The 15,999-nt window shown below is 47.1% G+C and overlaps 1 protein-coding gene across 1 annotated transcript in view; it reads right to left on the reverse strand.

Annotated features, from left to right (window-relative positions):
• Positions 1-3,460: 3,460 nt before the first annotated feature.
• The window catches only part of Eddm13 (epididymal protein 13), a 34,273-nt gene continuing 21,734 nt past the window's right edge, over positions 3,461-15,999 (reverse strand). The window contains exons 10-14 of the mRNA XM_076927606.1: positions 14,473-14,499; positions 13,316-13,342; positions 9,753-9,874; positions 5,655-5,692; positions 3,461-3,485 (exon numbers count right to left, since the gene is read on the reverse strand). Of these exons, the coding sequence (XP_076783721.1) occupies positions 3,461-3,485; positions 5,655-5,692; positions 9,753-9,874; positions 13,316-13,342; positions 14,473-14,499 (239 nt within the window). The remainder of the gene's footprint in view (positions 3,486-5,654; positions 5,693-9,752; positions 9,875-13,315; positions 13,343-14,472; positions 14,500-15,999) is intronic.

The following is a 15,999-nucleotide window of genomic DNA, read 5'->3' on the forward strand; positions in this document are numbered from 1 at the left end:
GTAGAGGAGAAGATGTGTCGTGGATAAGAGGAAGACAAAGTCAGAGGCAGGGACATCTGAGAGTCCAAAGTGAGCATGACCCTAAGCCATATGAGGAGAGGGAGGAGGGGAGAGAGGAGGGCTAGACCAAGAGGCTAAAGAGAGTAGGTGAAAGGACCAGGTAACCAAAATGACTGGATTGTATAGGGAAGGACAGCTGGGGGAGGGTAGCCTAACCCCTGGGCTGGAGAGGTTTAGGGTAGAGGGCAGAGTACGCCTGCCAGGAGGGCCCTGTAATAGGTACACACTGAGAAATGCTGGGAGACCTGGTGGTTCCTTTACTATCTTTTTTTTTTTTTTTTTTTTTTTTTTTTCCCCCAGACGGGATTTCTCCGTATAGCCCCGGCTGTCCTGGAACTCACTCTGTAGACCAGGCTAGCCTCGAACTCAGAAATCCGCCTGCCGGGCTGGTGAGATGGCTCAGTGGTTAAGAGCACTGACTGCTCTTCCAGAGGTCATGAGTTCAAATCCCAGCAACCACATGGTGGCTCACAACCATCCATAATAAGATTTGATGCCCTCATATGGGTGTCGGAAGACAGCTACAGTGTACTTACACAAAATAAATAAATAAATTCTTTAAAAAAAAAAAAAAGAAAGAAAGAAAAGAAATCCGCCTGCCTCTGCCTCCCAAGTGCTGGGATCAAAGGCGTGCGCCACCACTGCCCGGCTACCCCTTTAATATCTTAAGTAGGCACTTTTGTCCCTGGTTTGAAACTTAACACCCAGGAAACCTCTTGGGACCTCAGGAACGTGTCTAACACGCCTTGCATGCTCAGACTAGCCTCTCCTGTCATACCACAACTGTCTAGTTGACCCAGAGGACATGAGGAGAGGGCACGCCTCAATACGCTTATGCCACGCTGAAATGTGTCCTTTTACCTACTGGGAATGGGAAGATACAAAACTGGGGAAGGGGTTTGGAGAGACGAGCAGCCGCGAGGCAAACAACAAAACCATAAAAAATAAAAAAAAGTATGAAAAAGGCCATAAAGAAACTTAGAACACTGACTGCTCTTCCAGAGGTCCTGAGTTCAATTCCCAGCAACCACATGGTGACTCACAACCTTCCATAACGGGATCTGATGCCCTCTGACACTGTACTTACATAAGTAAATAAATAAATAAATAAACCCTTAGAACGTGTATATATAGATATATAGATACACACATATATTCATATATATGAATTAAAATGAAGAAGTAAAGAAAGAAAGAAAAAGGAAGCGAACAAATAGGTCTCTCCGCCGGAATCCCGCTTTCTCAAGACACACAAGTCTTTCTCCCAACCCTAACACCCAACAGACCGTCTAGCGTTTCTCTGTCTCCAAGGCAACACAACTTTGTAGGCTTGAAATGGCGCAGCGACTTCTGGGTATTGTAGTGTCAAAGTAGCAGAGAGGCATGAGGTGCGCTTGTCAATAAAACGGAGTTTATTAGCAGAAATGTCTGAACCAAGGAATGGTTTGGGAGGCTGAAAACGCTTTGCAGCTATTCGTAGGGTGTTAGTATTTGGTTAGGAAAGAGGGAGGCGAAGAAAAGACGGGGCGCGAAGGTTTGTGGGAACTGTAGTTTTGCATTCTGTGGCGGTCTGGTGACGGAAATCGTGAGACTGCCGCCTCGTGGCAGATGTGAGGACAGCAGGCCCTGCACTTAACCCTGCTGTTTCCCCAAACCAGAGTTCCAAGGTCAACTAAAAACGCTGATTCCTACAAGGATTCTCATGACCTTCCTAAGAGCACTGGTGAGGTGTGGGGATTGTGGTGTGGGGAGATTGGAGTGGGGGGTAGGGGTAGGGGGTGTAGGACAGGGGAGCATTTGTGTAATAATATGTGCAACCCCTCACGTTGTGTCTGACTGCCAGCTTTATAGTAAGTGAGCAGAATGCAACCATACGGAACTCAGGATTTTTTTTCCCTCCTCCAAATTGGACAAGAAAACAGACTCTTAAGGCAAACTGGGTCACTGCCCGCTCTAAATGCGTATCCTTGTTCCTCTGATCTGAATCGTAACTTATTAGGAGGCAAATTAGTGTGGTTGCCAAGAATAAAATAGTGCATAGAACCGGTATATAGCCCTGAACCTTACTTCATTTTTTTAAAGATGTTTTTATTTTATATGTGTGATTTCCTTCCCGAATTTAAGTATGCCATATGTATGCAGTATCAGCAGAGACCAGAAGAGGGCGGCAGATCCTATATAACTAGAGTTACCGACAGTTGTGAGCTGCTGTGTGAATGCTGGAAACTGAATTTGGCTCTTTTGCAAGAGGAGCCCTGTTTTTAACTGCTGAGCCATCCTCTCGTTTTTTGTTTTGAGACAAATTTTCATGTATTACAAGTTGGCTTAAAACTCACTGTGTAGTCAAAAATGGCTCTCAACTCCTGATTCTCTGTATCCACTGTTTAATAGAGGTGCAGGAATATGAGTCCATTTTCTCTGCCGATTAAAGTATTAAAAGTCAGGAAATAAGCAGAGTAGTGGTGGCGCACGCCTTTAATCCCACTACTCAGGAGACAGAGGCAGGTGGATCTCTGTGAGTTCAAGGCCAGCCTGTTCTACACAGTGAGTCCAGGACAGCCAGGGATACACAGAGAAACCCTGTGTTTAAAAAGGGGGTGGGGTCAGGAGGGAGCAGGAAAAGGTGTTACCAGAGATCATGAGTCCCAGCAGGGCCATCGTATGACTGGGGAATCAGAGTTCATTTTGGGTTTCTTATTCTTGTTAATAACATAAGTTAAGAAGGGTCACAGACACTTAGGAGCAAAAAACTGACACAGGCAGAAGCTTTAGGACCTACAAAAGCCAACCTGCTGCAATACAGGAGAGAGATGCTTTAGGAAGAGAGAAAAGAAGCCCAATATGTCAGGGAGTTTTAAAGCACACTTAGGTTTTGGCCACCATCTGAATGCAAAGGGAGACAGATGGGGATTTCTGCTCTTGGATTTTTGCTTGAGGGTCAGCAAGATGGCTTAGTGGTTAGAGATGCTCACCGCTAAGCCGATGCCCTCGGTGCACACAGAATCGCACGGTACTCATTGAATACACACTGAATCAAAATGTAACAAGTCTTTTTTTATTTGAAAATCATAGATGATTCCTAGCACCCCTCCACCCTGTGTTATTTGCTGCTTTGTGAGTGTAAGAAACAAACATTTAGCTATTCATTAGTATACAACAAAGAAGGGTTGAAAATGGCCCAGAAGAGAAGGTGTTGGGGAACCCCTGCAAAGGCTCACTCAGCTGCTCTAGTGGCTATTGTCACACTGCACGGTCCTCAGACAGGCTTCCTGCCTCTGGGCACACTTATTAGCTTTCCTAGTTGACAGGCCAGAGGCTGAAGAGCTTTCTTAGGAGGTGAAATGCTCCAGAGACAAGAGGGCTTGCGAGGGCTGAGTGAAATGTAGTGGCTTCAGCTTCACTAGAAAGAACAGCAGGGGTCGTCTCTAAGGAGGAGGAGAAAGGAGGAAAATCACGGTTGGAAACTTAGGTACGTCTTCATATATTCTCAGACTCCTTGTCTCATAGCACCCCAACAACCCCATAGGACTTTACTCAAGACCACTGAGCCTGCACCATCTGGGACCTGGCTCCTCGTGGTCATGGTCCACCCACTGAGTTCCTCCTCCCCTAAACTGTCCCACCTACTGATGTCACTTCCCTCAGACCTCATGAGGATTTGTGGGGATGGGGAGCCGTGCAACCAGGGGAGTAAGTCTGGAGCAAGCATGAGGACTGGCAGGAGTAGCACCTGCGCGTACTAGCTCACTTAGCCTGTACAGCCCCTACCTCTGCCACTCTTGAAGTGGTCGTACAGCCTGGCAGTCACCTTACAGGTTAAACTTCCTCCATCCTAAGGTAAGTCCAGCAAGCATCTGAAACTCCTTTTATGCAAATAAGGCATTCCCAGCACCTTGGCCTCAGCCAGTGATCACCCTTCTACTCACTCCCCAAAGGTTTAGATAGCCACCCCCCCCAAAAAAAAAATTAAATGAGCTATCTCACTGAAGCTGTCTCCCAAAGGCTGTCTCTCATGTACTCACCACCGATTGAGATTCTGCATTGTACCCACCCACCCTGGCTAAGATTTCCCTCCCCCCAGTCCAGCTCCATAGGCAATGAGCCTGGATGCTGATGGGAAAAGCAGGGGTTGGCTCCCAGGCTGGCCTCGAACACAGAGATCTGCCTGTGTCTGCCTCCCAAGTGCTAGGACTAAAGGCGTGTAACACAAGCACCCATATTTTAAAAGATATTTTTAAAGATTTGCTTTTATTTTATTTGTGTATTTGCCTGTATGTATGTATGTATGTATGTATGTATGTATGTGTACCACATGTATGCAGTGTCCATGAGAGCCAGAAGAGAGTGTCAGATCTTCTGGAACTGATAGTGGTGAGCCACTCTGTGAGTGCTGGGGACCAAACTGTGTCCTCTGCAAAAGCAGTTAGTGCTTGCACCTACTGAGCCATCTCTCTGGCCCCTAATTTATTTTTAATTGTGTGTGTGTGTGTGTGTGTGTGTATCTCTGTGTGTGTGTATCTCTCTCTGTGTGTGTGTGTGTGTGTGTGTGTGTGTGTGTGTGTGAGAGAGAGAGAGAGAGAGAGAGAGAGAGAGAGAGAGTAGTTATGTCCATGTGAATGCAGGTGCCCTTGGAGTCCAGAAAAAGGCACCTGGTTGTGCAAGTCCTATAATGTGGGTGCTGATAATTTAATTTGGGTCCCCTGCAAAAGAAGCACATGTTTTTAACCTCTGAACTATCTCCCTAGCTGTCTTATTTAATAATAATAATCCCACTTAGAATTGTATTTTATTTTATATGTTGTGCTGGGGAGGGGAACACACATGTCTCCCACAGTAAAGGAGAATGAACTTGGGATTTCCCATGCAATTCTCTGACTCTGATTTTGAGCCTACAAACCCTACCTTAGACATTAGGATATAGAGAAACTATCTTGTATGTTGTACGGATGCATCAACTATCAGTTAAAAAGCCTATGGCCTATGGCTTAGGCAGGAAATAGAAGGTGGGACATCCAGGAGAGAAAAAGGATTCTGGGATAGAACCAAGCAAGAGATGTGAGATTAGCGCAGGTAGCCAGCCACATGGCAGAATGTAGGCTAGATTAAATGGGATATTTTCAGTTATATCTAGTCAGAGAAGAGCCTAGCTACATGTCCAAGGTATTTGTAAATATATTTTGAGACTGAGTCTTATTTCTGGGAGCACGGGGCTGGGAGAAAGAACCAGGGCCTGACTTCAAAATGAGTTATTTAAAACCAAGCTTCTGAATCCAGTGACAGCAGGTAAAGCCGCTTTGCTGCCAAGACTGAAAACTAAGTTCTGTCCTTGGAACGTGTATGGTAGAAGGAAAGAACTGACTTCAGCAAACTGTCCCCAAACCATTTGTGTGTCACGGCATAAGTACACAGACACACGGCACAGTTGCCCAAATAATAATAATAACACAATGTAATTAAAGACGTTTAAAGGTTCCTGGACAGCAAGGGCTACACAGAGAAACTCTGTCGCAAAAAAACAAACAAACAAGAGGTTTAAAGCTGACCTCCCTGACCCATTGGCAAAAGGTAAAATACCCTTCCCTCCCATGCCATACCTCAAATCCAGGTCCGGGTTACAATAGTGGCAGTAACACTGGAGAGGGCAACAATGAAGGCACGGATGTGGAACAAAGAAAAACAAAATAAAAAATCAAAATCAAACAACGTCTGGGATTTACTTCCTGGGTTGCCCGGTCTCCCTCAGCCCTCAACCCCAATCTGTGAGCAGCATCCCTGCTAAGAGTCTAGCCCAGCAGTTCTCGGCCTGTGGGTCAGACAACTCTTTCACAGGGGTCACGTAAGACCATCGGAAAACATAGATGTTTATATTATAATTCATAACAGTAGCAAAATGAGTTATGAAATAGCAACAAAAATAATTTTGTGGTTGGGGTGTCACCACAACATGAGGAACTGTATCAAAGGGTCACAGCATTGGGAAGGTTGAGAACCACGGGCCTAGCAGATCTAGCAGGATTTTCCTTGTGTCTGATACTATCTACAGCCCCTGGCCTGACCATCCTTGTCTCTCTGCTTCTTCCTGTATTCTGCTCCAAATTTACTCCACACTCAGTGCCCAGAGGCTTGATTTCACAACCCGGATGGGCTGGGCATGTGGCTCAGTTGGTACGGTGCTTGCTCAGCGTGCATGAAGCCCTGGGTTGATCCCAAGCACCCCCTAAATTAGATGTGGCAGTTCACGCCCATAAAGCCAGCACTTAGGAGATAGAAGCTGAAGGAGCTTCATCCTGGTCATCCAAGGTCATCCTAGACTACATTAGAGACCCTGTCTCAGAAACCAAACAGGAGTTGAAGAGGTGACTCAGCAGGCAGACATGTGAAGACTTGGACTTTTAAGACTCTCCTAAATATGCAGGGGAGAGAGGGAGAGGATACAAAGTGGGGAGGGGGAGGAAGATACAAAGTGGGGAGGGGAGTAAGATACAAAGTGGGGAGGGGGAGGAAGATATAAAGTGGGGAGGGGGAAAAAGATACAAAGTGGGGAGGGGGAGGAAGATACAAAGTGGGGAGGGGAGTAAGATACAAAGTGGGGAGGGGGAGGAAGATACAAAGTGGCAGGAGGGGGAGGAAGATACAAAGTGGGGAGGGGAGGAAGATACAAAGTGGCAGGAGGGGGAGGAAGATACAAAGTGGGGAGGGGAGGAAGATGCAAAGTGGGGAGGGAGAGGAAGATACAAAGTGGGGAGGGGGAGGAAGATACAAAGTGGGGAGGGGGAGGAAGATACAAAGTGGGGAGGGGAGGAAGATGCAAAGTGGGGAGGGAGAGGAAGATACAAAGTGGGGAGGGGAGGAAGATACAAAGTGGCAGGAGGGAGAGGAAGATACAAAGTGGGGAGGGGGAGGAAGATACAAAGTGGCAGGAGGGGGAGGAAGATGCAAAGTGGGGAGGGAGAGGAAGATACAAAGTGGGGAGGGGAGGAAGATGCAAAGTGGGGAGGGAGAGGAAGATACAAAGTGGGGAGGGGGAGGAAGATACAAAGTGGGGAGGGGGAGGAAGATACAAAGTAGGGAGGGGAAGAAGATACAAAGTGGGGAGGGGGAGAAGATACAAAGTGGGGAGGGGAGGAAGATACAAAGTGGGGAAGGGAGGAAGATACAAAGTGGCAGGAGGGGTAGGAAGATACAAAGTGGGGAGGGGGAGGAAGATACAAAGTGGGGAGGGGAGGAAGATACAAAGTGGGGAGGGGAGGAAGATACAAAGTGGGGAGGGGGAGGAAGATACAAAGTGGCAGGAGGGGGAGGAAGATACAAAGTGGGGAGGGGAGGAAGATACAAAGTGGGGAGGGGGAGGAAGATACAAAGTGGGGAGGGGAGGAAGATACAAAGTGGGGAGGGGGAGGAAGATACAAAGTGGGGAGGGGGAGGAAGATACAAAGTGGGGAGGGGGAGGAAGATACAAAGTGGGGAGGGGAGGAAGATACAAAGTGGGGAGGGGAGGAAGATACAAAGTGGGGAGGGGAGGAAGATACAAAGTGGGGAGGGGGAGAAGATACAAAGTGGGGAGGGGAGGAAGATACAAAGTGGGGAAGGGAGGAAGATACAAAGTGGCAGGAGGGGTAGGAAGATACAAAGTGGGGAGGGGGAGGAAGATACAAAGTGGGGAGGGGAGGAAGATACAAAGTGGGGAGGGGGAGGAAGATACAAAGTGGGGAGGGGAGGAAGATACAAAGTGGGGAGGGGGAGGAAGATACAAAGTGGCAGGAGGGGGAGGAAGATACAAAGTGGGGAGGGGAGGAAGATACAAAGTGGGGAGGGGGAGGAAGATACAAAGTGGGGAGGGGAGGAAGATACAAAGTGGGGAAGGGAGGAAGATACAAAGTGGCAGGAGGGGTAGGAAGATACAAAGTGGGGAGGGGGAGGAAGATACAAAGTGGGGAGGGGAGGAAGATACAAAGTGGGGAGGGGAGGAAGATACAAAGTGGGGAGGGGAGGAAGATACAAAGTGGGGAGGGGGAGGAAGATACAAAGTGGCAGGAGGGGGAGGAAGATACAAAGTGGGGAGGGGAGGGAGATACAAAGTGGGGAGGGGGAGGAAGATACAAAGTGGGGAGGGGAGGAAGATACAAAGTGGGGAGGGGGAGGAAGATACAAAGTGGGGAGGGGGAGGAAGATACAAAGTGGGGAGGGAAGGAAGATACAAAGTGGGGAGGGGAGGAAGATACAAAGTGGGGAGGAGAGGAAGATACAAAGTGGGGAGGGGAGGAAGATGCAAAGTGGGGAGGGAGAGGAAGATACAAAGTGGGGAGGGGAGGAAGACGCAAAGTGGGGAGGGGAGGAAGATACAAAGTGGGGAGGAGAGGAAGATACAAAGTGGGGAGGGGAGGAAGATGCAAAGTGGGGAGGGAGAGGAAGATACAAAGTGGGGAGGGGGAGGAAGATGCAAAGTGGGGAGGGAGAGGAAGATACAAAGTGGCAGGAGGGGAGGAAGATACAAAGTGGCAGGAGGGGAGGAAGATACAAAGTGGCAGGAGGGGAGGAAGATACAAAGTGGCGTTTCACTGGAAACAGAGCTCTTGGTGGGGTGTGGCTCTCATTCTATCTGTGGAAGTAGTTCAGTAACATAGTAACACTTGTGGCCAAGCCCAGTAAGAATTCAGTCTCTGAGACTGAAAGAGGCAGTAATGCCAGTAAGTTTGAGTGGTAAAACTAATGCTGTATGGATGTACTCTCAAGCTTGTTTAGGAAATACTAAGTTACACAAAGAATTTAGCTGAAGGAGAGCTGCTTCCGGTAAGGCTGAGAGGTAAGTAGTGTGCTTTTCACCAGGCTGGTGCAGAATTTTCATTCTGTATCGTATTGTAATTAAAGTGGTTGAGGAAGTTTCTGTTTCTGTTTATTCCCCAGGACTGTCGGTCTATTAGGCTCCATTCCCATAACAAAAGGAGGCAACCCAGACTTAAGAAACAGCAGGACCACATCAAAGAATATGCATCTAAGAGGCAGCTCAAGGGGGCAGCACAGGGTCACAACCATTACTGAATCCTGGTCTGCCTTAAGGCCGCTGTGCTCCTATTAGTAAAACCATAATTCTACCAGGTGGGTAGGATCACCCTGGGTAACAACCATTTGAAGAAATCAACACTAGTATACGTAAGACATAATTCTGGCAATATTTTGACTGTGGACATCTCTCATCTGTCCAAGTGGCCAGAGTCACAGCCTCCTGTCTCCATTTCAACTGCTCAAATCGTCCTCTGGGGCAGGTACAATGTAAAATGCACACACCCAAGGTGTACATAAGTTAGTAACATCTCTTATCTGTGGCCAGCTCCTCTTTGGGTATTAGCTAGAGCCGAACATGTGCACTTAGTCAGATTTTCCAAGTGTGCAGGTGGTTTCTCACTGGGGAGGCATATCAATTCTACAACAGTAGGAGAGACCCGGCTTCCAAAAGCTGTCCGATGACATCCACATGATTGTGCGCAGATGCATGCACGCATGCGCATGAGTGTGCGCTCCGGTGAAACCACTTCACAGGACATTTCTCGTCCCCTGCACCCCCCCACCTCTCCCTTCTGACAGCACTGTGCAAACTCCCTTCTCCCATGATGCTTCCTCCATCTCTCCCTTCGTACCCTGTCTCTCCCTCTCATCAACTTCTCCCTCCATAGATAGAAAGGCTCCCTCCTCACCCAGTCTCCTTTGTTGTAGGACACAAAGAGGAACGTCATCACCATGTAGGCACACCTCAGAAAGTTCCATCCACTGCTCCTCACAAGTCCCCTGGCTGTGGTGGTGGCTGGAGGGGGCTTCACTAAAGGCAAATGCTGACAGTGATTAATAATACCCAGAACTCCCTTTCCCCTTTGGCACCCCAAACTCATGCCCCTTAGGTGTCTCCTGGGTTGGAAGCTTTGTTTATATTTGAGGTTGTGGCCATTTTCTCCCATCTTGGTAATCACTCAGCTTCTAGTGAAACTGTTTGCTCTTTTGCACTGAGTCTAACCTGTACTTTGCAAAAAATGAAACAAGAATAAAAACAAAAACAAACAAACAAAAAACCCTAAAAGCAACAACAAAAATCCTGTCAGCAAACCACCTGTAGCTCTGAGGAAACCTTAATAATTTTCCTCTATTTGTCCTTTGTTTGATTTGGTTTGGTTTCTTGAAACAGGATCCTACATACCTCCGGCTGGCTTCAAACTTCATATGTAGCTAAGGATGACCTCTTGATCCTCTTGTCTCACCTCCCAAGGACTGGGGTCACAGGTATGCACCTTCAAGTCCATCTTACTAATTGTTCTGCTGCTTTCTGTGTGCATTGTACATATGTATGTGTTCTGTGTGTGCGTACACACACACATGCATGTCAGTTCCTGCATCAGTTCCTCTCCATCTTATTCTTTTATTACATTTTATTTATTCTATCTTTATTTTTCTTTTGGTTTGTTGTTATTGTTGTTATTGTTTGTTTTCTGGGACAGAGTCTCTCTCACCAAACCTGAATTCACCAATTTGGCTAAGCTGCTGGCTAAACTGAATTCCACAGGACACCTTGCAGGCAGTCTCTCTTTTCATCATATGGATTTTGGGGCTCGAACTCAGGTCATCAAGTTTGGCAGTAAGCACTTTTACCTGCTAAGACATCTTGCCTGCACCCCAATTTTAATATTCTTTATTTTTTTTAAAGACATATGTGGTAGTTTGAATGAGAATGGCTCCCATAGGTTCATATATTTGAACACTTGGCTTCTACAGTTCCTAGAATGTTTGAAAAGGATGGGAGGTGTGGCCTTGTAGAAGGAGGTATGTCACTGAGGGTGGGCTTTAAGGTTTAAAAAGTCCACAACAATCCCAGTGAGCTCTCCTGTGCTGTCCCTGTGTGTGTGTATCTCTCTCTTTGTTCCTGTGTGTGTGTTTCTCTCTGTGTGTGTCTTTGTGTCTCTCTGACTCTTTCTCTGTGTGTGTGTGTCTGTCTCTGTGTCTGTCTCTCCATCATTCTGTCTCTGCGTGTGTGTGTGTGTGTGTGTGTCTGTGTGTCTATCTGTCTGTCTTGTGCATGTGGATCAGATGTAAATTCTTTTTTTGTTTGTTTGTTTGTTTTTTTTGTTTGTTTGTTTTTTGTTTTGTTTTTCGAGACAGGGTTTCTCTGTGTAGCCCTGGCTGTCCTGGAACTCACTCTGTAGACCAGGCTGGCCTCAAACTCAGAAATCCGCCTGCCTCTGCCTCCCAAGTGCTGGGATTAAAGGCGTGCGCCACCACCGCCCGGCCCAGATGTAAATTCTTATCTATGGCTCCAGTGTCATGCCTGCCTGCCTGCCATGTTACGCCTGTCTGTTACTGTGCTCCCCACCATAACAGTCATGGACTCATCCTCTAAAAATGTAAAGAAACCAACTAATTAAATGCTTTCTTTTATAAATTGCCTTGGTCTTAGTGTCTCATCACAGCAATAGGAAAGTCACTAAGACAATGTATTTTATTTTCATTGTGTGGAAGTGCACGGTATCTGCACAAGTGTGTGCATGCCACACATGTGGTGGTCACAGGGCAACTTTGTGGAGTCAGGTTTGCCCCCCCACCCCCCACCCCCCACCCCCCACCCCTTTACACGGGTTCCGATTGAACCGTTCCAAAAGCACTTTTAACCATGGAACTGTCTAGTGGGCCCCAGTTTCCTTTCTATCAGGTGTCTGTGGGGTTCTCATAACCTCCTAAAACGTGGTGCTTGGTGGCTCTTTTAAACAACATACAAATCCCAGGAGTTGGTTCTCTTCCTCCACTGGGGATCAAGTTCAGGCCCTCAGGTGTGGAGGCATCATCTTCACCTCTCAGCCTTCTCTCCAACCCAGGAACTCAACTCTAAGTTGCAACTGCATATCCTTTAGTTCTAGAACTGTAATGCTCATTATAAATTATAGTTCCTAGAGACATTACTATAATAGCTCTAGGGTTTTTTGTTTGTTAAAAAAACAAAAACATGTTTTTGAGACAAGGTCTTATGGAGCCCAATGGCCTCCAACTGCCTATGTAGCCTAGGCTAGCCTTGATCTTTTCTCTGCCTCCTAAACCAGCAGCTTTCAATCTGTGGGTCATGACCCCAGGGTCGAACGACCGACCCTTTTACAGGGATCATCAGAGACCCTCAGAAAACACAGATTCATAACAGTAGCAAAATTACAGTTATAGAGCAGCAATAAAAGCAATTTTATGGCCGGGCGGTGGTGGCGCACGCCTTTAATCCCAGCACTTGGGAGGCAGAGGCAGGTGGATTTCTGAGTTCGAGGCCAGCCTGGTCTACAGAGTGAGTTCCAGGACAGCCAGGACTACACAGAGAAACCCTGTCTCGAAAAACAAAAAAAAAAAAAAAACAAACAAAAAAAAAAATTATGGTTGGGATCTCCACAACATGAGGAACTGTATTAACGTGTTCCAGCTTTAGGAAGGCTGAGAGCCACTGTTCTGAGTGCTGTGTTCCCAGTGGTTTGTTGTTATCGTTGTTGTTGTTGTTCATTTTTCATTTTTGTTTTGTCTTGTTTTTGAGATGGAGTCTCACTATCCTAAGTTGGCCCTGAATTGGCTACTCAGTCCAATCCAGCCTGTAACCTCTGTGTCCATGCTGGCCTCTGATAACAACACCCGGCAGTCTTACCTACCTTTTCTGATGTCATTTCTCTGCTTTGTGTTTTGAATAGGGGTCTCACGAAATCAAAACAAGCCTCGGACCTTCATAAGATGCCCATGTTGCCCTTGAACTTCTGATCTTCCTGAACGCTAGGGTTGCAGGTGTGAGGCACTGTTCCCGTTTCGTATGGCCCTAGGGACCAGATCCTGGTCTTTGTGCTTACTAGGCATGCGCCCTGCCAGTCTCACTGGACGTCTTAATCTGACATCCTTTAACAGGAGCGATCCACCATCACCCGCAGGCTTGTCCCTGTGGTCTTCCCTTCTCTCTTAGTTTCCAGCCACATGTGCCTGCCATGCAACTTAACCCAGGCATTTCCGGGGTCAAGGAGGGGGTCTAGAGGTCGGCGGAAGCAGAAGCCACTTCTTACCTCAATGTGCCAGGCACCTTGACTCAGAGGAGCTGGGTGGAAGGGGGAGGGTGGCTGGGGCCCATGGCTGTTCCCAGAAGCCTCAGGCTCGCTGACGCATCTGTCTGACTTTTTCTCAGATACATTTTACCTCACTCAGAGAGGAGGTGCTAACGGCTTGCCCACACTTCAGGAGGGATCGAGCACACAGCCCCACCCACCTTCTTCTTTGCAGTTACTTGTTTCTTCTAAGGAGGAAAAACATGGAGAGAGTAGAGGAGGGAAGGAAAGGGAGAAGGAAGAAGAAAAGGAGAAAGGGAAGAAAAATAAAGGAAAATTAGGGAATGGGTGGAAATCCAACTGCAAATGGTGCTTCTGGGCCCCATTAGTGAAAGGGGGACTTTCATCTGTTTAAAGTCACTTGACTCAGGCTCTCACTGCCACTTGGTTACTCCTCTGTGTGAAGTGCCCTCTGCTCTCCTCGCTCCATAAGACAGCAGTGTTCTTCAGATTCTGAGCCTGCTTCTTGACCACCTCAATTCTCCTCTCATCAGAATACCAGCTGCGTTTGTTTGTCTGGTTTTGTTTTTAAAATTATATTTCTTTTTTTTTTTTTTTTTTTTTTGGTGTGTGTGGTATGTGTGTGAGTGTGTGTGTGTGTGTGTACTATGGGGTGTGTTTGTGTATGGGTAATGGTGGTTGTAGTGGAGGGGGTATTTGTGTGTATGTGTGTTGTGTATGTGTGTGTGTTGTGTATGGTGTGTGGTAGTGGGGTGTGTGTGTATGTGTGTGTATGTGTGGTGGTGGTGTGTGTGGTGTGTGTGTGTGTTGTGGTGATGTTTGTGTGTGTGTGTGGCATGAATTTGTATGTCAGAGTACATGTGGAAGTCAGAGCACAACTAATGACAGTCCATCCATTCCCGACACTGCTTGCAGCCCAGGGATTGAACCCAGATCATCAGCCTTGCCAAGAAGTGCGTTTCCTCACTGAGCCATTTCTCCAGCTGTTTGTCTGTTTGTGACAGGGTCTCAAGTAGCTCAGGCTAGCCTTGAACTTCTAATTCTTCTGTGTCTACTCCGGAGTGCTGGCACTGCAGGTCTGTACCACCTCACTCAGCTTGTCGGCTGCACCTGGTGCACATTTGATATAGCCTAGTCCCTCTTCTATCTCAACGTCCAGAAGACGACTCCGCACAGGGAATGGAACATGAAGTTTGTTGCTTGAATGTATGATGTCATGTAGCTGATGTCATGTGGCTGTGCTGCTAATGATGGTGCAGTTGAGGTATGGAGGCTTCGGTGACATCTCTTCCAACCCGAAAAGCTAACACCTCTGTATATCCCAAACCAACCAGAAATGATGAAGCCACCAACTCACCATTCAGCACCTGGAGGCTCAGTAGACCTAAGACGATAGAGAAATACAAATAGAATCACAAAGGTAACCAGACAGAACCCAGGTCAATAGGATTCACAGGCTCACTCCAAACCTGTCTCCTAATGAGCTCTGTGAAATTCTGGCCCACTTGCCTGACTGCATGTATGCCTATGTATGCCTGTCCCCTTGCTTACTTCTATCTACCCTCCCTCCCTCCCTCCCTTCTTTTCTTTTGATATAGGAGAAGCTGGGAATAATACATTCATGTTACAGAGGATCTACTAAACTTGTTTATGAAATATTAAACACACAAAGCAGAATCAGCTAAAGGAGTTTTCTGATTCTCTTATCCAGAGGAGGTTGATTTTGTCAGGCTGAAACAGGACAACCTTGGATGACAGACGCATGGAAAAGCAATCCTAGTCTGTCTCAGGGTAAAAATGACAGTGTTTTATTCTGTAACTCCCTGCATCTGTCCAAACAATCAGAGCTTGGCTTTTCTGTCTCTGTAAAACATGTTTAATTGCTCAAAATTAACCTGGGCCGTGAAACGATAGAAGACAGGATGTCCTATTCAGAACTGGTTCCCTTCTTCGCATTAGCCAGAGCTACTCAGGCTCATTAAAGAGTTTTTCCTTATTAAATTCTAAGTGGTATAGCAATTTCTCACTGGGAGAGCTTGTCAAGTCAGTATTTTTTTTTTTTTTTTTTAACACATTCTATTTGGGTCTCACTGAAGTTCTGGCTGACCTGGAACTTGCTATGTATCCCAGGCTGGCCTCAAACTCACAGAGCTCTCCCTTCCTTTGTCTCTGGGATTAAAGGTTTCTATTACTATGTCTAGTCCCACCCTATCTCATATCACCACCACCAGCACCATCATGATGTGTGTGTGTGTGTGTGTGTGTGTGTGTTTACCCGTGTGACTATGGGCACAAGCATATTGTAGCAAGCATGAATGTGGAGGTCAGAAGACAAACTTGCAGGAGTCAGTTCTCTCCTTCCACCATGTAGGACCTGGGGATCAAACTTAGGCCGCCAGGCTTAGCAACAAGAACCTTTACCTGCTGAAGCATCCTGCCTCTGTCTCTCTCTGTCTCTGTCTCTCTGTCTCTGTCTCTGTCTCTGTCTCTGTCTCTGTCTCTCTCTCTCTCTCTCTCTGTGTGTGTGTGTGTGGTGTGTTTCTGCCATGTGTACAGGCATGCAGGCAGGCAGGCAGGCCAGAGGTCCACCCCAGTTGTCATTTTTCAGGGGTTATTCATCTTATGTTTAGAAACAGAGTGTCTAACCATTGGCCTTGAGCTCACCAAGTAGGCTATGCTAGCAGGCCAGTGAGCCCAGAGACCCACCAGTCAGTGCTTCCCTAGCGCTAGAACTACAGGTGTGCACCGCCACTCCCACTGTATGTTCTGGTGATTGAAGTCAGGCCCTGGATGTCCGGGGAACCCTGAGCCCATCGGTGACATGTCTCAGGTCCCTATCTTCCCACACACTCCGGCACACATGGTGACAGAAAGAAGCTTGTCA

The sequence above is a fragment of the Arvicanthis niloticus genome, chromosome 30 (assembly GCF_011762505.2).
Source record: "Arvicanthis niloticus isolate mArvNil1 chromosome 30, mArvNil1.pat.X, whole genome shotgun sequence".
NCBI lineage: Eukaryota > Metazoa > Chordata > Mammalia > Rodentia > Muridae > Arvicanthis > Arvicanthis niloticus.